This window comes from Hoplias malabaricus, chromosome 10 (genome assembly GCF_029633855.1).
Source record: "Hoplias malabaricus isolate fHopMal1 chromosome 10, fHopMal1.hap1, whole genome shotgun sequence".
NCBI lineage: Eukaryota > Metazoa > Chordata > Actinopteri > Characiformes > Erythrinidae > Hoplias > Hoplias malabaricus.
In genome coordinates, this window is record NC_089809.1 from 23,830,817 (window position 1) to 23,856,829 (window position 26,013).

Sequence of the window (26,013 nt, forward strand, 5' to 3'; positions counted from 1 at the left end):
CCTTCCCACTACTTTCCAAAGAAACGTTTCTATACACTGATCAGCCATAAAATGATGTCCACCTCATTGTTTCTACATTCAATGTCCATTCTCCCAGCTCCACTGACCATACAGGAGCACTTTCAAGATTTTCAATTAGACTGCAGTCCATATCTTGCTGTCCACCTAGTAGACGTAAATTTATTTTGGTAATAATCTAGTCCTTCATTAGTGGTCCCCCTTTGAAGAGATGGTAAATCTAGAAAAATGAATAAATAATATAAAAAGCCAATATTTTCTCATGCCATAATGTGTTGGTAATCAGGAAAAAGTGATTCATATTGGCATTAAAGAAAACAAGAAAAGTCAAACTCTGAAAGTATGCTGTGGACATTTTTTTCTAAAAAAAAAAAAGAGGGAGAGAGGGAGAGAGAGAAAGAGAGAGAGAGAGAGTGAGAGAGAGAGACTGCTGAAATGGCGACCGCAGCCGGCCTCGCGGACTCGGGCTCCGCCGCCCCGCCAGGTAAACAAACAAACAAACACGCACAATGACATATTCACAGGAAGTTACACGTAAGAGGGAAATTGTTTCATTCAAATTTACCGGCTTTGAACTGAGTTCTCTTTCTACATATTGTCAGGTTTCCTCGCTCGCGGTCTTACATTAGTTACCGTTAGCCTGATTAGCAAGACAACCGCTCAGCATAAATACTTGTTTGTGTTTAAGTTCAGAAAACACCAAGCTTAACCTTCACAAAGAAACATTTCTAACTTGTGTAGAGAGATATGTCATTCATACACCAGTCTGAGGTATACTGTTGGTGGTGGGGCTTTAGGAATTGTTTTCGAGGCTGAAGTTGGCATCCTATTTAAATTTTCCGTTCCACCTTAAATAGTGCCAGCAGTTGTTTCTGTCGCCTGACGCGGCACAGTGGCACTACTGCTTTGTTTAAGGTGGAACGGAAAATTCGAATAAGAGCAGACCTTAGATTCGTCATTAAATAACCGCATATGCGCTAATCCTTCCACAAATCTGGGTTTGTGTAATGATTTACATGAAATCAAACGAAATTTTTTAATATCTAAAGAAAATCCACTGATTGGCTGGCAGTTCCCCGTTTGATTTGGTAGCCGTTCTGTAAATTATCATTAGCGCATTGCAGGAGTGAGATTGTCTGTAAAAAATATAGTGGTTATTATTAAACTGAAGTAATGCGGACAAAAGTTATACAGTAGACCCAACAGTATAATTGATCATTAACGCTGGGTTAGCGAACCGGTCTCCTTTTGTGGTCTCCGGATTCGTTGTTTTCCCTTTTAGTTAATTAAGTTCGTATTACTTGGTAAAAGTTTTTTTTTTAATTTGTGATATACTGGTTATATCGCAAAGATTTTATATATTTTCCCGCTATTTAACGCAGTTCATACATTAATTATAACAGTAACGATGCAATATAATCCCACTGGCCATCTCTAAAATAGTGTATACTCTGAAATAAACCCTGATGTAACAATAATAATCCATTTTATTTGTAATGCACTTTAAATTGCAAGGAAATCTCATGTATTTGTGTGTGTATGATGTATGTGTAATGGGTTTGGAAACTTTGTATGCGGCTTACTAATTTCAGCTACAGCTGGAAAGAAAGGGATACAAACACAAGACAATTGACCAATGCTGAGCAACTTACTGGTTATCGATTTACTCAAATACTTCAGAAAGATTTAATAATCTTTACTTAATCTTCTGGTTTTACAGACATCATGTTTTTGTGATGTTAGATTCACAAAGAGATCTATGAGGTTGATATATCAGGTGTATAATATTAGTTTTATGCACCTAGTATGCATGGCCTCTCTTTTCATGGACTTCTTTGCCTGAAAAATTAATTTGAACAGTGGAAATTGACACATTATTTACACTGGAGTAGCTTTGCACATTGTTTTCAGTATAATATTTTCACTCCATCTTATCTGTTTGATTTTCACAGATTCTATCTGATCAAGTCTTGTAATTGATATGGTATCAGGATATTAACCTTTGGGTCCATCTAATGAGAGTAATATGTTAGTGCTGAGCATAAAGTTTTATCCAGATGATTGGAACTACATGACCCCTCTTTGTTTCCATGTGAATCTTTGAAGGTCTGCAATACTTACCTCCCTATATTTACAAAAATTATACAAAAAATTATTTCCAGTAATCTTAAGAACATTTTGTAAATGATACATTTCTTCATGAATGCCTGAATTAGCCAATTGTGCAACAACTATTGCAACAACTATATGAAATGTTGTGCTCGAAGAACTCAACGTTGATCTGTAAAATTGTGCAAGATGCATAAAGAGTGGTGTTGTAGACAGTGTTCCTCCCCAGCTCTTTCAGTCTCCATCTCCTGAACAAGGAGAGCATACAGTGTATCAGATTCCTTGTGAATTCTGTAGAAGTCTAGGATTGCAGAAGTATGTTAGCATTAACTTGTGCTGCCCAACCCTATTCTCTCACCCAAAGAGAAAACTAATGTTTTTTTACTATTTATACCTTAACTATAACTTCATTTTAGTGCCAAAGAAGTAGAATTTATTATTTTGTTTAAAACTGACCCACCTTCCTTCATTTTTTGCATGTTTTGTCCTTTTGGCCCTTGGCTCAGTAAAAACATTGCTTTTTGGTCCCAAACAAAAAAGACCTAGTTTATATGCAACACCAAACATTTTGGTATGTATATATTGGACTTTTAAAAATGGGAATGTTTAGAAATTGCTTGGATGCTGCACAAAACCTTACACTTTATTATTTTTATTAACTTTATGACTAAACAGAATCACATTTTATTGCATTTTTCTGTAATTCTGATTGAGGTGTATATATAATCCAGATTTCTCCATTTTATGAAAGTATTTATTTTGGCTGTCTGCAGGTCTAGATTTTGAAATCAACCCAGACTTTTCATAACGGCACATTCCTAACAACAATTGTAAATATAATCATGCTGCTCACATCTTGCTGTTAAACTTCATCATAGATTACATTTTATGATCATAGTCATAAAAAGGCACACAGATAATGTCAGGTATTACAGTTCCCTTAAATTATTGCAGGGATGAATTGTAATAGGCCCAGGTTTTGGAACTGAACCTTTCCCCTTCAGAAGAACTGTTTTATCCCCACAGATTTGAGAACTCCCTTCTGGAGGATGCTGGCCTCTCAGAGAAGTACTTGCATGGTTTTGCTGTGGTGACAGTTGTTCATGTGTGCTACAAAATGAATAGAAAAGAAATATGCTGCACGTCTTCCTCTGTTGTCATGAAGTTGAGAAACTAAGCCTAACTTGATACTTGAGCATGGAGTGTGAGTTAGTTATTGAAGATCAAGATTTGCATTTGGTATTCTCTTGTGAGTCATAAGTACAATATACATGTTCTCTGCCACTTTTCTGATATGCAGTGATATCTGAAGGAAGGGGAAGATATCTAGTTGTTTTACAGCTGTGTGTGGAATGTAGAATAACATAGGCATGGGTTAGAAAAAAAAAACCCTGAACAGGCTCTGTTTACCAGTCTCTTTTTACCTGCACCATTAGCCTGCAATTATGCAAAGATAATCTATTTCCCTCATGAGTATTTCTACCTACAGTAATTTATACAAATTTGGCTACTGACAGAGTTTTACATGTGTCTGCTATTTAGCAAGTTGTGGTAATGTGGTGTAATTTGGTACAATTGTTTTTGTTACGGTGTGGAGGTGTAATGTGAAAGTTTAATTTGTTGGCATCTCATAGTGAAAAGGAATTTTCCTCTGTAAACTTAGATATTGGTATGGTGTTAATTTTGGTGTTCAGTTTGCAGAAGGCCTGGACTAAAATAATTGTCATAATGTTTTCTAATGTCATTTAAGGCTATTAATTATTGATTATATCACAGTGATTTTCCTGCTGCTGTTTAGACTTCAGGGCGGCACTGTGGCCCAGCAGGTAGTGTCGCAGTCACACAGCTCCAGGGACCTGGAGGCTGTGGTTTCGATATCCGCTCCAGGTGACTGTCTGTGAGGAGTTGGTGTGTTCTCCCCGTGTCTGCGTGGGTTTCCACCGGGTGCTCCGGTTTCCTCCCACAGTCCAAAAACACACGTTAGTAGGTGGATTGGCGGCTCAAAAGTGTCCGTAGGTGTGAGTGTGTGTGTTGCCCTGTGAAGGACTGGCGCCCCCTCCAGGGTGTATTCCCGCCTTGCGCCCAATGATTCCAGGTAGGCTCTGGACCCTCCGCGACCCTGAATTGGAAAAGCGGTTACAGATAATGAATGAATGAATGTTTAGACTTCATTTCTTTTGCAACTTCAGCTGATATGCCTTTTTGTATCAGTACATTTAATGAATATATGTATTAAAAAATGTATGGTTAACACTTTTCCTTGAAGAGTACTCGGCTTCTTTTGAATTTTGTAATACCTGCCTTGCATTCTTTTATGTATTTTCAATAGTGTTTATTGTTTGTTTGTTTAACATAAGCATTACCTTTGCTCAAATTATACAATGATACCTTGAAGGGGAATTGAACACTGCATCTTCTGTTTTTAAAGGCTGCAAATTAAGATTGAGCCAAAAGTAGTTCTTGAAGAAAGTCTTGTTTTTCTAAAGCATGAAATCACATGTTTTAAAGACTTTTCAAAGTTCAATTCTTTGATCTAACAGGATATGTAGGTTGCTCAGCCAGTGATGTGTAGCTCATTAGACATGTTGTCTAGCTATATAATTCAAAATGATAGGTGATGTCTGACATTTATTTATTTATTTATTTTTAACATTTTACTAGGGCTGCAACTAATGATTATTTTGATAATCGATTAATCTGTCGATTATTTTTTCGATTAATCGATTATTAATCGGATAAAAAGGAAGACAAGCCAAATTTGGTTTCCTGTCTGTTACTAGCATATTCAGGATACCATCAGTGAGAACAGCTGCTTGCTGTAGTGTGCAGATCTTCTTCAAAACATAGTCAGCAATGCTGGGCTGTTTTTATCTGAGGTGAGAGAGAAAGTGTAGATATGGACATGCACCTTTTTTAAGTTAATAACTACTGATCTAAAATGCAGACAACAATGCAGGCAAATTGAAATTACATAAATGGATATTGGGTGATGCTGCCATGTGCTGAGAATAAAAGGGAAATTCAACTAACACATGATCAGATATTGTTAAGATATTTAAGATTTTACAGAACTAATGTTGTAATTGTATAAGGAACACACAACCTGCCATTATTAAAAATTAGCGTTTACATGAAGAATTAACCCAACCGTTACATTAATTGTATTTTTATCAATATTTAACAGTGTATGTAATGTAATATACACTTATAATGTAATATACACTTGGCTGTGATACTCAAACACTAACACGCAATGCCAGTCAGAAAAGACCTTGAAAAAGGCTTTAAATATATTATTTTAAAAAATGTTAGGATTTTTTAAAGCTCTGAATGTAACTGCCGCCACATTTAAGGTGGAACGGAAAACTTGCTAAATACAAGAGTGATATAAATTGACTAAAAATGAGACATCTTGTTTAACTGCTCTAGCAGGCTCTAGTGACATTGAGTGAGAGAAAAACTAAAGTCGCTAACGTTAGCTTGATGTCTAATGTCATTTAAGGCTATTAATTATTGATTATATCACAGTGATTTTCCTGCTGCTGTTTAGACTTCAGGGCGGCACTGTGGCCCAGCAGGTAGTGTCGCAGTCACACAGCTCCAGGGACCTGGAGGCTGTGGTTTCGATATCCGCTCCAGGTGACTGTCTGTGAGGAGTTGGTGTGTTCTCCCCGTGTCTGCGTGGGTTTCCACCGGGTGCTCCGGTTTCCTCCCACAGTCCAAAAACACACGTTAGTAGGTGGATTGGCGGCTCAAAAGTGTCCGTAGGTGTGAGTGTGTGTGTTGCCCTGTGAAGGACTGGCGCCCCCTCCAGGGTGTATTCCCGCCTTGCGCCCAATGATTCCAGGTAGGCTCTGGACCCTCCGCGACCCTGAATTGGAAAAGCGGTTACAGATAATGAATGAATGAATGTTTAGACTTCATTTCTTTTGCAACTTCAGCTGATATGCCTTTTTGTATCAGTACATTTAATGAATATATGTATTAAAAAATGTATGGTTAACACTTTTCCTTGAAGAGTACTCGGCTTCTTTTGAATTTTGTAATACCTGCCTTGCATTCTTTTATGTATTTTCAATAGTGTTTATTGTTTGTTTGTTTAACATAAGCATTACCTTTGCTCAAATTATACAATGATACCTTGAAGGGGAATTGAACACTGCATCTTCTGTTTTTAAAGGCTGCAAATTAAGATTGAGCCAAAAGTAGTTCTTGAAGAAAGTCTTGTTTTTCTAAAGCATGAAATCACATGTTTTAAAGACTTTTCAAAGTTCAATTCTTTGATCTAACAGGATATGTAGGTTGCTCAGCCAGTGATGTGTAGCTCATTAGACATGTTGTCTAGCTATATAATTCAAAATGATAGGTGATGTCTGACATTTATTTATTTATTTATTTTTAACATTTTACTAGGGCTGCAACTAATGATTATTTTGATAATCGATTAATCTGTCGATTATTTTTTCGATTAATCGATTATTAATCGGATAAAAAGGAAGACAAGCCAAATTTGGTTTCCTGTCTGTTACTAGCATATTCAGGATACCATCAGTGAGAACAGCTGCTTGCTGTAGTGTGCAGATCTTCTTCAAAACATAGTCAGCAATGCTGGGCTGTTTTTATCTGAGGTGAGAGAGAAAGTGTAGATATGGACATGCACCTTTTTTAAGTTAATAACTACTGATCTAAAATGCAGACAACAATGCAGGCAAATTGAAATTACATAAATGGATATTGGGTGATGCTGCCATGTGCTGAGAATAAAAGGGAAATTCAACTAACACATGATCAGATATTGTTAAGATATTTAAGATTTTACAGAACTAATGTTGTAATTGTATAAGGAACACACAACCTGCCATTATTAAAAATTAGCGTTTACATGAAGAATTAACCCAACCGTTACATTAATTGTATTTTTATCAATATTTAACAGTGTATGTAATGTAATATACACTTATAATGTAATATACACTTGGCTGTGATACTCAAACACTAACACGCAATGCCAGTCAGAAAAGACCTTGAAAAAGGCTTTAAATATATTATTTTAAAAAATGTTAGGATTTTTTAAAACTCTGAATGTAACTGCCGCCACATTTAAGGTGGAACGGAAAACTTGCTAAATACAAGAGTGATATAAATTGACTAAAAATGAGACATCTTGTTTAACTGCTCTAGCAGGCTCTAGTGACATTGAGTGAGAGAAAAACTAAAGTCGCTAACGTTAGCTTGACTAAAACTACGGCTTGTTTTGGAACTGCTGGTCGAGCTGACACATTTAAGGTGGAAGAGAAAACTCGGGGGGAAGCTAAGGCTCGTTCGCTAAACGCGAGTGCAATATCAATGTACTAAGAAAAACAAATGTTGTTTAACTACTCTAGCAGGCTCTAGTAACATTTTAGTGAGAGAAAAAGTAGAATTAACTTACTATACTTCATCTCTTTCACACATAGCTCCAACAGGCTTCATTTTCAGACGCTCATGCAGTGATGATGTGCTGCTGTGCCATGAGAGATCAGCTGTGCACATTTTGCACCTAACGCAAACGTTCCTTGAAGGCGTTAATGTAAAGTGTTCCCATACTTTTGATGACTTGGGTCGTACATTTTTCTCTCTGATTGTGCTAACATTATCCTCTGCTGTGACCGCCTCCGCCATTTTTCAAACCCTTTTTCCAGAGTTCGTCACGTGTAGCAACTGTACCTATGTGTATAATAACTTAGACCCAACTAATCGATTATCAAATTAGTTGGCAACTATTTTAACAATCGATTTTAATCGATTAGTTGTTGCAGCCATACATTTTACGGATAGAGACACTCAGTTTCGTTCACTTTTGTGCCATAAACCGAAATGAAATATCTTAGCCAAAAATGGGATTTGGCTTGAGTGTTGAAGGTTTTTCAGTGATGTCCCCTGTTTCTTTTATTATAACACTTTTCTGTTCTCTTTTTTTTCTGGCACTGAAGGGTCTAGTGGAAATCGAAAAATGGCTTCACCAGAGGTGAGTTTTTGATCTATTTTTTGAGCACTAGCTGTACTGAATTGCCCACTGGTATACGCTATGCACCACCAATATTATATGGTGGGTTTTTTTTCTTTGCCCCAGTTGATGAAAGAATGTTGGAAGATTTGTATTCAGACATTTGTTGCCTTCAGTTGTTTTCAATATTTTTGGTTTTCCTGTTATCTAAGACTTTCATGGTTGTAGCATTTAAGGTTTTTCCCCCTTTTTTTTCAGCTTTTAATATGATAAGTGCCTATTCACCCAACATTGGTTCGAATTCCTCAGCCTCAGCAATACTGCAGTGATTTTGAAACTCATTCCAGCATATTTTTCACAATGTAAATGCATATTACAAAAAAAGGAACACTTTCATTGCCGGTATGATTTAACCATGAAGGCATGAAGTTACATTGTGTTTCAAAACTTTAAATAAACACAGTAGGAATTGTGAAATGTATGCTGGAGAGAGTACCATCTGATCTGAGCTTCGGAAGAGTGCTATAATCGCTGGCAGAGAAGAATATACTGAGAAAGAATATGCAAACCCTTTCAGTTCCTGTTAAACAAAATTTCTTTGAACAGTTTTGGCCAGCTTTTATGCCTGCTGAGCGTCATTCTTTCTGAGTTATTTGATGATTCACAGCTTTATCCCAGTCCAAGCTTTTAAGAGTCAGGAGATCATTGACTTTGACAGACACAAGTTATATGTTCATTGGCTTAACATTAAATTAAGGTCATGTTTCCTATTTTTCCTCTGTTAAAACATTGAGGACAGATAAAGTTTCCATGCTCACATAAACATTTAAAATGCTACATATAAATAAGAATATAAGTACCCATGGTAAGTTTTATGTCATCGAAACGCAGGAAATAGAATGTGATGAAATCTTCTCTTCCAGTAGACGAAGAAATGGGACACCATATCCCTGGTTCTCTTCTGTATTGATATTTTTCTTCTCTCTGTCACAATCAGTTTTGTATGTCTCTCTAGGGTCCTGGGTCATCTCAGAGTATGAAGAAGACTATTGGCCACCGAGGGGTTGATCCTACAGGAGAGACCACTTACAAAAAGGTCGGCATGCACCTGTGCATTAAATGTCAAAGTTTTCCCCCTGCAAAGAGTCGGGCTAGGAGAAGGGTGACTTCAATACCGAATGAAAGATGTCATTATTCTGAAGTTGTTACAAATGCTCTAAACACACTACAGCTTCTCATCATCTAAGGGAATCTAAAGTACGGTTTTGCTACTTTATATCATAAGATGCAATATTCAGAAACTCCTGTACTATTATTTTCTCATTTTGTTGAAAACGTCACTGAACTTTCATCTTCTCTAGGAAAATGTCATGAATTCCTGCTTCACTCTAAACCAATGTCTGCCAGTTTCGTTGTGAAACAAACTGTTAGCTGTATTGCCTTGTTGTTGTTTTGAGGAAAGCTAAATATAAGATGTTGTGTTGGCACAGAGCTTAGTATTGGTTATATAGCTCCATAGCTACCAAGGTGGGAACCTTTAGGCTGGTGGATCGTCTGGGACTGGCACTGTAGGGTTTCAAATTTGGTTCTCTGTGATGGAAAATAGCAGCTGTTCCTGTACACCATTGCTTATATCTATTAGAAGCATTAGACTGTGGTTGTCTGCAGTTTTCCTTCTTTGTGCCTACTATTTCACTCTGCTGTGTCAGTATCTGTCTTGAACAAACATTTCATAAAGCATTGTATCAAAACAAATTGTTACTTAGGCGTGTTGATGTAAGAACATGGCTTATCTTGAGTGACCAAATGGTGAGTCAAATTTTGTTATCTGGAAAAGAATACTTGATTTTACATCATTGTGTGGTTTGATTGAAAGAAAAAAAAATTGTGCTCAACACTTTGATTCTCTTTTTAAAAATGATATAAGAAGAAAATCTGTTTACAAATGATTATTCTTTGATTTGCACACAATTTATTCCGATATAGACAACCTCTTCTGCACTGAAAGGAGCTATTCAACTAGGTATCACACACACGGTGGGGAGCCTGAGCCAGAAAGCTGAGAGAGATGTCCTCATGCAGGACTTCTATGTCGTTGAGAGCATCTTCTTCCCCAGGTATAAGCTAATAAGCTAGTTATTGACTTGTTCTGGAATTGTATTTTGTGCTGAATTGCAGTATTTGTTTCTTGTTCCTGTAGTTCTGCACTGCAGCCAGGTCACATTGTTTGTGGTTTAAATATATATTTATTGTTATTGTGTGGAATATGAACTGTATATTAAAAATGGTCATGATCTACATTAATGCTTTATGACATTTAGATTTGAGCTAGCTCTGTTACTCTTAAGTGCAGCCTGAAAATAGGCTTAGTTTAATTTGGTGTAGTAGAAATATGCTGCTATGTAACTAAAATTGTGTGAGTGCTTTGGCCTTCCAGGATTATAGATATGTAGTTCTTGAAGTTTTTTTATGTCATCATTGAGTGAATATTTTTCTGTCTCTTTGTCTCTCGCAGTGAAGGCAGTAATTTGACTCCTGCACATCACCATGGTGATTTCAGGTTTAAAACCTACGCCCCCATTGCCTTTCGCTACTTCAGAGAACTATTCGGCATCCGACCTGATGACTATCTGGTCAGTTTATAGCCATAGATTCTTATAGTCATAGACCCTTTTGTAGATTATTGTGATTGCCTGCTTATTGTTGATAATTTCTCTCCTCCAAATTAATTGTGATTTTATTTTGTTTATTTAAGTGTGTGTGTCTGTGTTTGTGTTTTACCTCTGCAGTACTCTCTGTGCAATGATCCCCTGATAGAACTATCAAACCCTGGAGCAAGTGGCTCTATCTTCTATGTTTCCAGTGATGATGAGTTCATCATCAAAACTGTCCAGCACAAAGAGGCTGAGTTCTTGCAGAAACTGCTGCCTGGATACTTCATGGTATGTGTTTATTTACGATTATATTTGTGTGAGAAAATACAGTACTGTGCAGAAGTCTTAGGCACCTAAGTTAATTTTATATATTTAAACTAATGCCTTGTCAGTAAGTGTGGTTCTTGTATAAAGTTTTATATATAATCACAGTAAATACAAAAGAATAATAATATAAAACAGATAAAGAAATATAAGAATATTTTTCTATAAAGTAGTAGGTGTGAGTGAGTTTGAAAAACAATGTTTTGTTCATATTCTCCTTTATTGCACAAATTTGTTAAAACAACAGCAGACAGTATTTAAAATCATTATTTATTAACCAATAAAACTAGGTATTGCATGATAACCTCAAATAATATGGAGTGCCACGAGGAGAGATTTGGAAAAAGTTAAACCAACACATTCACACACAGAATATCATATTTACTGGAATAATTTTGTTTGGTTTCATTCTAATATTTGCTGTTATTTGTTGTTTGTTTGTTTTAGTTGTTTGTTTGCTCAGATAAATAGCTTTTTAAATCTCATAATCTCCGGTTTTCTCCGGGTGCGGCAGTTTCCTCCCACAGTCCAAAAACACGTTAGTAGGTGGATTGGTGACTCAAAAATGTCCATAGGTGTGAGTGTATGTGTTGCCTTGTGAAGGACTCGCACCCCCTCCAGGGTGCATTTCTGCCTTGCACCCAGTGATTCCGGGTAGGCACCGGACCCACTGCAACCCTGAACTGGATAAGCGGTTATAGACGAATAAATGAATGAATATTTAATTATCCATGTATGTTATGGGATGCGGGAATGATTACTTTAGTGATTACAATGATTACTGTAGTGCTGTAAAAAAAGATAATTGCCGTAATGCTGCGTGGGTAACCACATTGAGAGGTGTACATTATTAGCTGCTGTTTCCTGACTGTTTTGTTTTTCCCTACCTACATTTTCCCTGTCACTCTAGAACTTGAACCAGAACAAACGAACCCTGCTGCCTAAGTTCTATGGACTGTACTGTGTGCAGGCAGGGGGTAAGAATATCCGCATTGTGGTAATGAACAACCTGCTGCCCTGCTCAGTTCCGATGCATCTCAAATTTGACTTGAAGGGCTCCACATATAAGCGCAGAGCTTCACCAAAAGAGCGAGAGAAAGGTGTGCCCACATACAAAGATCTAGATTTCATGCAGGACATGCCCGAGGGCATCCAACTAGAGCCTGACAACTACAATGCCCTTAGCAAGACAATCCAACGTGACTGCCTGGTGAGTTTTTATGTGCAACCTACACTGATCATTAGGAAGAATAGTTTGTAGTCAAAAGTTCTTTGATGTAATAGTATAAGGTTGGGAGTGTAGTAAAATACATTATGTTTGAAAAAGGTAATGATACTCATACACTTTAATATATGCTTGAAAATAATTTAGTTGCTATTGCTAATCAAATTTTATTACAATATACATGAAATATTTTGCCCAACTCTTATTAATAACTTTTATTTATGTGGCAGCTCTAGTATTATTATAGCTTCAGTTTTATATATAAACAAACCCCATTACTAGAAAGGTTAAGACACTTTCTAAAAATACAATAAAAACCTGAAATCTGTAACTTGTTAATTTACTTGAACCAGTTTATTTAATAGACAAAGACACACAGAAAACATATTCAGTGTTTTTAAAGACAAATTTAATACTATCTGTTAAGTATAAGCATATCTAAAAAAAATGATGCCTGCAAAAAAAAAAACAAAAAAAAAAAACTGGAAAATCTGGAACAGAGGCATGTGTCACATACTCTTGTCTTTTAATTACCCTTTTTAATTGTTTTGGAATTGAAGCTACTAATTGTTGCAGTTTTTGTAAGTGGAATATATTCCCATTTGTTTTCTATTCAAGACTTCAACTGCTCAGGATTCGCCGTTGTCTTGTTCTCCTCTTCATGATGCATGATACATTTTCAATAGGTGACAGATTTGGAAGAAGGCAGACCAGTCACACTGTTTGTGAAGCCATGCTGTGCAGAATGAGGATTGGCACATGGCAATCCTAGAAAAAGACGTTGTCTTGATGGCTGCAACTATCTCTCAAAATAACCAATTACATTTTCTGTTTCCGGGGAGAGTAGTCTGCACGCTTGTTGCAGCTGCTTCTCGCTGGAACATTTTCCTTTTTTCTTTTCCCTCCCCCCACCTCCGCTTATTGATTTACTTGCTGCTTGCTTCTCCAGTGAATCCTCTGTTTTGCAGATTTTGTATACATTGATGCACATAGCTGCTCTGTATGCACGCAATCCCTTGCCTCTGGTGCGAACTCTTTTCTCCGCTCATTTTGATTCTCGCTGCCAGTTATAGATCTGTATGGTTGTTGTCATTGTCCATTCTGTTTTAGTGGCTGCCTGGCACTTAGGTTAGCGGGGTGGCTAACGTAGCAAGCTTTTGAGTGACTCACATGGGAATTCTCACGTAAGTTTTTTTTGACACATTTTTGGCTGCCTGCCTCCCTTACAAATGATCTAATATGGTGGCTACCTGATTGCTGCTATTTTTCTTTTTTTTCTTTACATTGGGCTTGCTGTGGTTGGTTTATCTGTCTATCACTGCTCAAGCATGGTGTTCTAGTAAACGCCAGTGCAAAAAGCACTCCCCGCTTTTTGTTTTCACTCTTAGTTGGACAGTTCTACATATAAGTTATGTCAGTCACTTGTCAAAACCCGACACCCACGCTACATTCACTGTTCCTCCAGACCTCGACTTACTGTGTATCATTCTTCGGACTCTGCTTTTCCTGTCATATGCTCTAGTGTGCAGAACCAGTGCTTCGCAACCCCTTACATTTACCTTTGATGTTGTTCAGTCTCTTGCTCAAGCACCCCACTGCCATTTGATGAACTGCTCCAACATGTCATACGAACTCAAACTTTGACTACTTAACTGTTGCTCTGTCACAGTTAAAGCTCTTTTTCCTAATGATCTCATGGTTGTCAACCACATCAGTATGTTTTTCCTCACAGAGACATGGCAAAAACCTGGCGATCATCTCCACCTTAATTTGTTATCACCTAGTGATTTTAGATATTCAGCTAAGCCTAGGCCACAGGGGAAGGGTGGTGGTCTCACTGTTATTATTGATGATTCACTTACGTATGTCTCTGACATTTCATGAGGAGATTTTAGATTTTTTTTAATGACAAGATTAATAAAATCTACCATAAGCTCCTCTCATGGTCTTCCTCACCTGAGCATAGTTTTCATTTGAATCCAGCTCGTAAACCCCTGGCTTATTTCTCTCCCATTGATCCAGCATTTTATATCTGAGCTAAACCCAAAACTTTTACCTGTCTCCTCAATGCTGCTCCAAACCCACTTCTTAAAAAATGCTCTGCAGTCCTATCCAGCCCCATTTCCCAACTCATTAAAATGTATCTTCCCTCAGGCCATGTCCCCAGAGGCCTTAAAACATCTGCCATCACACCCATTCTTAAAAATCTGGTCTGAACACAGATTTTCTGACCTATTTCTAAACTTCCCTTTTTATCTAAGCTGTTAGGAAGGGTGCTGGCCACTCAGCTACAGTCATTCCTGATGGACAATGACCTTTTTGAGCATTTTCAGTCGTGCTTCCGCACAAAACACAGTACTGAGACAGCCCTTCTGCAGGTTTTAAACAATCTCCTACTCTCTACTGTCTCTGGTGCACTCAGTATCCTTCTTAGATTTGAGTGCAGCATTTGACACTGTTAATCGTAGCATATTTATCTCCAGTGTCTCAGCTATTGGCTTTACTAACACTGCACTTTCCAGGTTTGTTTCATAGTTTACCTGTAGATCTCACTTTGTTGCTCTTGGTAAACACAAATCTTCCCCTAGTACTGTTACACATGGACGACACTAAAATATATGTGAGCACCAAAAATACCTTGTGATAAAGATCACCCCTTCACCATCGCAAAGTGAAATGGTGGGAGGTGTTCTCTATGGGTAGAGTCGGGCGAGAGGCCTGAGATGATAAGGTCGACTCGAAATAACACCGAGAGGTTCAATTTTTGGTTCCCTTCCACCTTTATTTACACACCAAACTTTGTATTACTATTTACAATACATATACACGCGCGCTCCTTGTGAACAAAAAAATTAACAAAACAAAATTCTCTATAAGCAGAGACAAAAAGGATAAAGACAACTAAATCAATTGAGTCTTATTATGCCCTTAGGTTATGCTCCTCTCGCTACGGTTTAGCAGAGTCTCCCTCTTTTACCCTTGTGTGGTATATATATAGGTAGCCCCGCCCCTTAGAATATACCATTCCCTGAAGAGGTATAAGTTATAGTATCTTGGATACACAAGTTTCATAAACAATAAAAATAACAATGAACTAACAGCTGTACCAAGATTCAATTACGGCCATGGCATGTTTAACGTTCATTCATAATATCAATATTTATTAGATAATATATTTTCCCTCTTCTAGATGCTAGTTCCCCCTTCCCTCTGTGGAGAATGGATTCAACCAGGTAAGTAAAACTCAGCATCAAGAGATAGTACTCTTTTCCCTCTCACATGACCCGTATGCAGGTGAGTAAGTACAGGTAAGTATACATAATGGTTTCTCTTGGTGATGTGTCACAGGTACTGTACATCATCACATACCTCCACTCTGCCTCCTTGTGCCCTTATTTCCTGTGTTCAAGACCCAAGACACTGGATACACACCAACGTTTTGAAACTCAACACAGACAAAGCTGAAGTCTTGCTCATTGGCCCCAATTCCTCTCTATCAAAAATGTGTAATACTGCACTTTGGTGTGGCTATAAAAACTTCTCCACTTGTTTGCAATTTAGGTGTACTTCTTGACTTCTCTCTTTCCTTCAAAAATTACATTAAGGCCCTATCCAAAACATCATTTTTCATAATATTGCTAGTCTTCTTCCCCTGTTTCTGAACGCTGGATGCTGAAAGTCTGGTCCATACATTCATCTCCTCCTGTCTAGACAATTGTAATTCTCTTTATTGGCCTTCCTTTTAAAACCATACACTCCCTTCAGAGTGTTCAGTTCTCGCACACCAACCTCTGCACAGTCTTGCATCAGCCTACCTTTCTGAACTTTTACACATAATACAGCTTCAGGTTAAATTTCTTGATTCAGTTGCACACTCTGTTAAATGACTCTGGTCTAAAGTACTCTCAAGCCTATTGTGGCGGTTGATGGTGAAAGAACTAAGTTCTTTGCAGTTTTGCATAGAAAATAATATTAGCAGTGTGGACTGTCTGACAGTTCTGTCATGAGGTTTGGCCTAAAGTGGCCAAAGTATGCAGTTATTTATTTTTTTCTTGCATGGGCTGAGGCTTTTGGAGAATGCTGATTTTATAACCTTTTTTATTTACCTGTCAATAGTGTAATGCTTCAAAAGAGTGTGACATGAATCTCCAATTCTTATTTTGCTGAAGTTCCAAATTTTTAGTGTTTCAGGCATCAGCTTTTAATTTGCTTATATTTACAAAACACAAAGTTTAATTCATTGTCTTTTATTCAACCTGTTTTTCATTCCATATTTGGCCTCCTGTGTAGATGTAGTATTAGAGACCGTAGTCTCTTACGGCAGTAATCCTCTAGTCCTTTCAGTGGTAAGTGAACACTGCCCAGAAGATGCTGTTGGCTAGTAATTTGTGGTTGGTGAATTATTTTCAGTTCAACAGCAACACTGAGTGTTTTAAAACTCCTGCAGAACTACCTTGTCAAATAGTCATACCAGTGCAACACACCACCACACAACCACCACTTCCACTGCAGTACTGAGAATGATCACCCAAATCATGTGAGGGTCCAGTGAAGGAGAGCCAACAAATCACAAATGGACTTCACTTGGTAATTGTAGAATAACAAAATACACCTCTATGGTCAGTGGAGTTGTGAAACTGAACAGTGAGAATGGAAACAAGGTTGTAATTTTAATGTTATGACTGAAACGTGCATATGCATTAAAGTAAGGTGTTCTTGTGTATCAGCTCTTGCAGAGTTTCAAGATCATGGACTACAGTTTGCTGGTTGGAATCCATAATGTGGATCAGGCATGTCGTGAGCGTATTGGGGCAGGGGAAAACAAAGCAGGAGCGGAAGGGGCAGTGACACCCGACCAGCGGAGACCACAGGCCCAAAAAGCACTCTACAGCACTGCCATGGAGTCCATTCAGGGAGAAGCACGTGGGAAGGGCACATTGGACAGTGAAGACCAGTCAGTTACCTAGAATGTCACTACTGCTTTTCTATTTCTTCCTCATCACTTCCACCAGTCTTTTGACTTTTATATATAGCATTTTTTTCTGTTTATTCTTGTGTTTTACCATGCTTTATTTATAATTATTCTAAATTTATTACTGGGCTCTTTTTCACACGATTGTGTGCTTGAAATCTCTTCTAAACTCTGTTATGTCTTTTACTACTTTTGTCAAATTTTCTCTTATTTATACTGCTTTTCTCCCATACAAGAGATACACAGGACTGGGTTTAGTCTCATTAAAACTGAGCATTTCTTTAATGTCTATTTTTAGATGGGGTGGAATCCCAGCCCGGAACAGTAAAGGAGAGAGACTGCTCGTTTACATTGGAATAATTGATATTCTACAGTCATACAGGTAATCCAGGTTCTGACTTTTTTATTATTATTATTATTATTATTTATTATTTTTTTTTAACACACCAGAATAACAATCTAAGACTTGTTAGAATGTAGATTATTAATAAATACCTTGACAAACAATGCCAGTATTTTTTTATATGTGGAATTTGTGTCTGATTCTTTTATAGTTGTGTTCATAGACTAAGCCATTTTCAGCTGTAAATAAATACATTTTTACATGGATGGCGACAGCCATATTCCTGATACCTATATGTTTTGCTTAGATCTTTTATTACTCATTATACTTTTTTTCTTAATATTTTGTTTTGAAGATTTATAAAGAAGTTGGAGCATTCCTGGAAGGCACTAGTTCATGATGGGGTGAGATTTTAATCACTCTGTGTCAGTTTTCAGAATTATACTAACATGACATTAAAATAGTTACAGGCCTCATGGGGATTTGGATGCTTATTGGATTAACAACTTTTGTGAATAAAATTTGCTGCAAAATATTTAGCATTTTCTCTGTCTTGCAGGACACAGTTTCTGTGCATAGACCAGGCTTCTATGCTGAGAGATTTCAACGCTTCATGTGCAACACAGTGTTCAGGAAAGCATGTAGGGCTTTGTTTTCCAGTTCCCCATATTATCTACTTTTCTGACAATACTCTGCTGTAACTGTTATTGTTGTGCCTGTCAGTAATGTAATTCTCCTTTGTGTCCCTAGTGAAGTCATCCCCATCAAAGAAGAGTCGGGGAGGTTGTGGTCAGAGTGTGGTCAGGAGACTTGCCATGGGCAGTGCTCCACCCCCAGCACAATCGAGCAGCCATACAGTCGATGCCCACCTTGTCTACCGGCCCCACATTATTCAGCAAGACACAGACACAGAGAGTGGTGAGAGACAAGAAAGCAGATAAAATAAGAGAATCAAGTAATGGCTGAAATTATTAAGAAATTAATGTTTTTTTTTATTATTTAAACAGGCATGCAGTTAGGAAGACCTGATTTGCTCCCTAGGAACCCTCCCTTGGCTGGACCCTCTGGTGAATTTGTAACCACTAACCTTTCTAACTCTTCAGTGCCTCCACTCAGGTGACTTGCCAGCAAATTTACACAGTTTACCACTGTACTGGCAAATTATTATTGGCTGTTTTAGAGAGTATTTTTTTATTTACCGTTTGCTTCATTGTATTATTTGCACAGGTCAGTTGGGGTAGAGGTGCACACATCTGCAAGCATAGAGCCTAACAACAGCACCCCCTGCAGGTGAACGTTTACACGTGCATTTATGAGTTGAAATGGCACGTAAGATACCCCTTTTCCCCCCACAAGTATCACAGTTCCCTGGGATCTTACTAAAACCCTCTGTGGCATACTTTGTTCAAAATACAACAAGGATAAAACAACATAGTGCCGTTCTTACCCTGTCAAAGCAGTGTTTGGAATGACCGGTTTCAGCACCTTTTAATGACAATAAGCTTCAGCTCATTTCAATACGAGTGCCCAGGAAAGAAGTGCAAGGAACTGACGACCTGATTTTTAACCATTTTCACTTTCTTCTTATTGTTTGTGCAATAATTAATCAATACACACATTTATCTTCATTCATTGTTTTACTCAATTTAACCTGGTCTTTGTGCTGTCACCCAAATACTGGCTCTGTGTAGATTTAGACGAAAAGGCAAGACAACTCTAAAGTGCCTGCATTCTATATAAGATGCATAACAATATCAGATCAACTTTTTTTTCTTGTGTTTTCAGACTTAGGCATAGTTTTCTTGACGTAAGTGCTAATGCACTCAGAAGCAACTTTGCTATCTAACTGAATACATTAGGTTTACTTTAACTTTCCCTCTTTCAGCTTGGAAGCTGAAGCTTTAGATGAGCAGTTTGATAATGAAGATGCTGTTTCTCTCAAAGACATCATTCCAGAGACCAACATTTGTTTTGTAAGTCTCATATCAATTTCTACACTGCTGGACATTGCTGGTGAATTAGGCTAAAAAAACAAGGAAACTTATATCCTATTTTTTTTTTTTACAGTAAAAGAAGAAGAAGCCTGAGGACATGGAGGGGAAAATATGGAAATAGGGAATTTGAGCAACAAGACTTTTCTTCCTATGGGAGAGCACTGGAAGGAAGCACAGACCTTTGAAGTGACTCCACAGTGGTTAAGTGAAGTAGAGGAGTAGACAGTGTATGAGAGAGTCTGTCTTCTCTCTCCGACACAGGGTATGCTGCTATAACTCCAGCTGTTAACTACAAAATTCCTTCCTGGAGCATCAGACTCACCTTTCCCAGTTAAACATTTCACCTTGCTCTTAAACAAATATTCATACTATTTATACACACACACACACACAAATACATAGTCCAGAGAAGCACATACACACATGCGCACACACATACCTGAAAGCATCTTTGAGGTATTTCTTTAATACTAAAATATGAGGTGCATGAGGTTTTTCAGACAATTTTGCATCTGTAACTTAAGTGGAGTTTTTAATTAGCAGAAACAGTTTTTGCTAAATTAGACTCAATTCTGATTCTGGGTCTTGTATTTCTTTCAAAACAGAGACTGTATTAATTCAATTCTCTGATTAATTTGTTACTTGATCCATGTTACTTGAGGATATGAAGAGCCAGAATGACTATGTTGGAGTTAAACTAAACATGTATTTTGGATTGATTTGCTGCTTAGTTTAGCTGCAAGGATTCTGTAGTTGAGAATCATTATTCACAAGATGGAGGGTGATGGAAGTGCCTGTGATCAGTAATTAGTTTCATGAACTGTGTAGTTCTTTTGAAATATTTTCTAAACTACACTGCTGTGGCCTGGACTGCTGACTGTTCATATTGTAGTGTTCTGTAATCATAGACAGAACAGCCTAAGAGTGCAGAATTACTTTTTATTTCTGCATGAGTAGATGATAATGTTACTAATTAGTTTTAAGTACCATTTCATGTTTAAGGCAGGCAAATGTTGATGGTATATTCTAACTGTTTTATGTGAGAGTATGTTTAGAGAAATTCTGGTTTTTGCATTTCCAGCTTCCCCTTTGTTGAGATCTGTGCCCTGTGAGGATGAAGGTGTCTTTGAAATGCTGACAATGATGATTTAAAAAAAAAAAAAAAAAAAAAAGACAAATCCTAAAAGCTTATATGTTTCCAGTAATGAACATGGAAACCTGACATACTTGATATTTACATTTTCACAATTTCATATGCCTTTCATAAAAAGTACCAGTTTGTCCTCTGAAAGAGGATTTTATATGAAACAAATGCATTTATTTTTGTCATTTTATGTTCTGAATGTCTTTTAATCTATGCCCCCCCCCCTTATTGGCAAATATGTCTAAAATTGACCAATCAGTAGTTTTTAAAGCATCCACAGTAATGCCCATGGCCTTTAATCCATTGATGTACTGTATGTTTGTAAATAGTTGTTAACTTTTCTGTAGGCTAAAAGACTAATAGGCTCTTAGGATGCAGGAGGATTTGTCTCAGTTAAGGCAGTAACAAATAAATGATTTATTTCTATGTTATTATATATATTTTTAGCATGCCTTGAATACAGCTATATTTACTTATACATTTTTGGAAACAGATTTCTGCTGGATACAGAAATTACCGTGACTCTATACATGGACCAATGGGCATTACTTATGCAAATATTCCTTTTGGTTTTATGCTGAAGGGTTGTCATTTGTGTATTTGCATAAATTTACCTTGTTTAAAACTGCTTAACTCTATATAGAGTGCTTTACAGTGCTTCTTTGCCTAATGAAGTTTAAAAGGCTTTGTTTTAGACAACTTTTATATATCCACCTTTTCTTTTAGAGTTAAAGTTTAGCATTATGGACAAAATTCCTGTTCAGTTTGTTACGTATAGTAACAGTGTTTTATAGTGTCATTGTCATTTTATATGTGCTGTTACTTTAACTAATTAAGAAATGATCTTTTTTTTTTTATATATATATCCCTAACTGTGCACTGTGGTAACAACAAACATTCATTTCCAGTTGGCTGCTGAGCTTAACCTGCAACTAGCTAAATGCTTTTGCAGCACAAAACTGAGCTACTCCACTGGGATCCAGGTAGCTGAACCTGTAAGAGTACAGTTACCTGTGAATGTGGTGCAGAGTGAATGGCAGGTTACACTCGATTCGCTGGAGGACAAAGCCAGTATGCTTGGTTTTGTAGACAGTGTTATCTTCTAAGCCAGTGGTGCAGAAAGATGGATTGCATCAGGATTCATCCTATGCTTACATGTAACTAAACAGTATGTAGTGCAAGATTTTGTTCATAGGTTTTTATATTTGAGTTAATTTATATCTAGTTGCAGTACTATTCATTTATTCAGGTTGACAGATATGTTTACTGTTGCCTTGGATATAGTCTACCTAAAACAGTTGTAAAATGAGACAGACAGATTACCTTTATACATGAAGGAGATATGGGCACTGGAGTTAACAGAGGAGTAGCTGGAAAGGAAACCAAAGACATCTTTACCCACTTAGCAGTTAATAGTCAATCTCTTGTCCTTCACTCTTTTCAGAATGACTCCGGATAAGTACTTGTTTAAAAGAGAATGTTAATGTGCTACAGCTGTTCAAAACAAAAGCCTTACTTCTGTGTCTTTTTTGAAAGTAGTCTAGCAATGTTATGTGCTTTCTGTGAGCTATTTTACATTTACAACACATAAGCAACTTATGATATATTGAACTATGGAGTCATTTTAAAGGTTTTAAATTACGACTGATATGTGTGTGGCACACTAACATGACTGAACATACTATTGAACTTCACTGGATGCAAAACATGGATTAAACTACACAAACTAAAATCTGAGAAGGTTTGGATTTTCTAAATAGACTGAGGACAACACAGACTTGTGGGGGGGTATTTTTTCAGGTATTGATGAAGTGGACCTGAGGCTTGGCTAATAAGGCCCAGAGAAAAACAATGTTTATTCTTTGTTCTCTGTTATGCTGTTTTTTTAATGTATTTTTTGTGTTCATGGGTGACTAAATGCCTTGCACAGTTTTATTGTCCGGTCCTGGTTCATGTCTGGGCCACCAGTAGCCATCATTTGGTGTTTTACAACATGACAAAGCTTCCACAGGCTAAAGCCTTGTGCAAAGACTATTGAGGCCTGACCAAGCTTGGAGCACAAAAAAAATGTCACTTCTTAGCTCACCAAACCTTAACATTTGTTATTGTCCATGAACTGAACTCAGTTGTTACCTGCTTCTAATTAAAGTGTGTATCATGTTAAGTATTATTATACATAGCTCATTTTAGATGTGAAAGCCAGGTTTATGGATGTCATTATTTCACATCTAGTGTTCCCGCTTCGTGTTTAAGCCTGCTTATATCTCAGTATTAATTTACATTTTTGTTAGTTTTGAAATAACAAAAAAAAAATCAGTTGTAAATGTAAGATTTTTTGTGAACTGGCAGAAACTGTATTTACATGTATTGGCAATGTGATCAATAACAACAAAGTTACAAGAAACCATAGGCCTTTTCTCGGTAAAGGTTAAATATATGGTTGTTAATACTATTGTGATTTTGTGCAGCAGATGATTTTTCTTCTTTAAGCATATTGTGCATTCCTGGTGTCTTTCATCTTGTTCCTATTTTTAATCAAAAACTTCTGCTGTGGTGGTACATCTGGCCTACTAACACTTCGTACTTGACCTCCTTGTTATTTCATATTGCAATATGGCACCTCCTGTCTTATACGCAGCCTGTGTGAAGCCTTGCTTGAGTGTCTATTATTATTATTATTAATAATATTATTTATAAAACATGGGACTATACTTCTCTAATCAAACCAAGACACAACCCCCCTCTCCCACAGTTCTTTTGATACAGCACTTTGATCTGTGTGAGTCTTTAGTGTTTAGATTTTGTTGAAAAAATTCTAGTAATACAGCAAATACACAACAGACACATCAGTCTTGCACAATTCACATTGGATTGTATGCTGGCAACAAAGACACTACATTTAAGCATATAAATTATTGCAATATGAACATTTCTGCCAACATTTTGGAAATGTTTTGGTTTTAGTAATGGTATTTATTGAGAATGTTTTCTTTTTTTTTTACCTTTTAAGAACTAATCTATGTATCCTAGATGATTGTAGTCATCATATAAACAGGAAAAAAAAATTTGAATCTACTTTTCTGACAAAGGGTGGAGTCTGACACTGTACACTTTTTCAGTTGTGTTTAAGGTATTATACATTACAGTTTTTAAAGGCTCTTCCTGTTTTCTTTTTTTTTTTTTAAACATGAATGTCTGGCAGTTTCAGGAAGACTGACTGCCAAAAATGCTTGGATGGTTATATTTTTACTTGGCCTGTGTAATATGTGTATATGTATATAAGCAGTCACACAAATGCCTTGTTTCCTCTCTGTGGCCGCCGCCTGTCTTTTCAGCCATTTTTGTGATGTGGTGGTGCTGTTTTTTTCACATTGTATCTCTGATTTTAAATATGTTAAATGCATTAAAATATTTAAATAAATATTTTCTAAATCTTGGCTGATTGATTTTATGTTTTTGGAGTGAATACGTTGAGACACCTTTATTGACTGACATACATGCTTAAAGAAACACTATTCTAGCTTTAAAATGAAAGCTTGTGATGCTTCACTTACCTCTAAAAGGGAAAAGACAGCCATTGATGCAATGGACTCCGCACTGCAGAAATTGTACCATGTTACTTTTTTTTGGAGCAGGGTAGGAAAGCACCCCTCCCTCCATGTTGGTTTCAATGGTCTGTTAGATTTTTATTAGAAATTGCTGTCATCTAGTCCTCAAAATCTTAGCACATTTTTACATGTGAGGCAACCAGTAGCAATCTTGTCATCATACCTTCTCCTTGAGGTCTGCAATATCTTGCCATTTAAAGACCATCCTACATCTTACATTCTCATTCACAAGTAATTATATGCCTAGATTTACACCGATACTTGTCCTTTTCATTGGAAGCTTGATCTCCATCCTTTTTTGTTTAGCCGTAGCACCTGCAGCCCACTGTACCTCCAGGTGTGAGACTCTGCATATGTAAGCAGCTGTGGCCTAATGGTTATAGAAACAGACTTGAGACTGGAAGTTTGCTGTTTCATTCAGGAAAACTGGGCTGGGTGGTAGAGAGCTCTCTCGTCCTCCCTCAGTCCACGTCTGAGGTGTCCTTGAGCAAGGCTTCTAACCCAAGGTACCTGCTCTCAACTGCTCCAGGTGTGTGTTCACTGCCCTTAGTCTACAAGTGTCTGTGTGTGTCATGGGCAGTTTGTTCATTGGGGCAATTGGGCAGCGCAATGCCAGAGGGGAAAGAGAATTCTACCACAGAATTAAACCACAGTTCTCTATTTACCAAGCTTCATCAGACAGTATGTCCCACCTCTGAGTATCACAGTCCAATCAGCGTTAGGTTGTGTCCTGTACATGTCTGTATTTATTTATATAATTTATTCGGGGGCAATTTCAAGATTGTGGAATAATTCCCATGACACCTCCCAGACTCCCAAGGCCTTTTTTCCCGAGCTGCAGAGCCTTCAGTTCATGGGTTCCGGGAGGGCACATACAAATATTCTCTAACACACAATGTGAGGTGTATTCTAAATGCCCCCCTACATTTTTCCTACATTGCTCACTATGTGGTGAAGTGTAAAATGAAAACTGCACTGATTCATTTCAGCTGTGTAGAGAGAGCAGCTATGGCTATCATAAACTCCACAATACTCTTTATTCTGGATCTCCTGCAACTGTATATTATCTGAATAGTGAAAAATGTGTATATAAATGTATATATGTCTAAAGCTGGTATCTATTGAAAATATTTGTGGGGGCGACTAAATTTATTTGTTTATGAACACAGTCAATTGTTCAGTCACTATAGAGACAAAATAACTGGTTACTGGTGATTTCTACATGAGGTGATGAGGAAAAAAACTCTTCAATGTAAGATGAGAGTGTCGAATTAGGTTCCTGATTCATTTGTACAATGAAATGTTCTAGACGGCTAGTTCTTAATTTTCCCAACGAAAAGACGTGATCGCAACCATTACCCCGTTGACATTTGACGATGTGTGCACGCGTGCGGGGGGTGGGAGCGGTGGGTGGGTGGAGGGGTTGGGGGTGGTTGTGGAAAAGACAGGTAACCCATCCAGTGATTTCATTTGGGCTGAATGAATTGGTTGAATGGAGTGTTTACCGTTCTTTTACCTGTACAGGCTAGAGTAATCTACTACAGCTTTAAGATGCAGTAAAGGCAAATCTGTGATTGAGTGTAATGAGCTGAGGCTCTACAGACTAACCATGTGAGAAAACCTTTTAAAGCTAAAC

The 26,013-nt window shown here is 37.3% G+C and overlaps 1 protein-coding gene across 2 annotated transcripts; it reads left to right on the top strand.

The window, feature by feature from the left end:
* Positions 1–426: 426 nt before the first annotated feature.
* Positions 427–24,166, top strand: pip5k1ab (phosphatidylinositol-4-phosphate 5-kinase, type I, alpha, b). Of its 2 annotated transcripts, XM_066682804.1 has the most exons (16): positions 427–502; positions 8,100–8,134; positions 9,129–9,209; positions 10,100–10,230; positions 10,629–10,746; positions 10,903–11,055; positions 12,002–12,301; positions 17,044–17,270; positions 17,587–17,670; positions 17,987–18,035; positions 18,191–18,272; positions 18,382–18,549; positions 18,639–18,747; positions 18,859–18,921; positions 19,517–19,604; positions 19,699–24,166. In XM_066682804.1, exons 1-16 carry the CDS (start codon positions 454–456, stop codon positions 19,699–19,701), a joined length of 1,740 nt encoding a protein of 579 aa, XP_066538901.1. In that variant the 5' UTR covers positions 427–453; the 3' UTR covers positions 19,702–24,166. The 2 variants fall into 2 exon arrangements, with proteins under 2 accessions (XP_066538901.1, XP_066538902.1); XM_066682805.1 differs by lacking the exons at positions 427–502; positions 8,100–8,134; positions 9,129–9,209 and adding an exon at positions 9,238–9,370.
* Positions 24,167–26,013: the final 1,847 nt, after the last annotated feature.

Bases quoted from the DNA above. Each gene is read 5' to 3' on its own strand.
- pip5k1ab (XM_066682804.1), top strand. From the start codon at position 454: ATGGCGACCGCAGCCGGCCTCGCGGACTCGGGCTCCGCCGCCCCGCCA. The intron at 18,036-18,190 runs GTGAGATTTTAA...TCTGTCTTGCAG, and splicing joins AGGCACTAGTTCATGATGGG to GACACAGTTTCTGTGCATAG. The intron at 18,550-18,638 runs GTGAGAGACAAG...TTATTTAAACAG, and splicing joins AGACACAGACACAGAGAGTG to GCATGCAGTTAGGAAGACCT.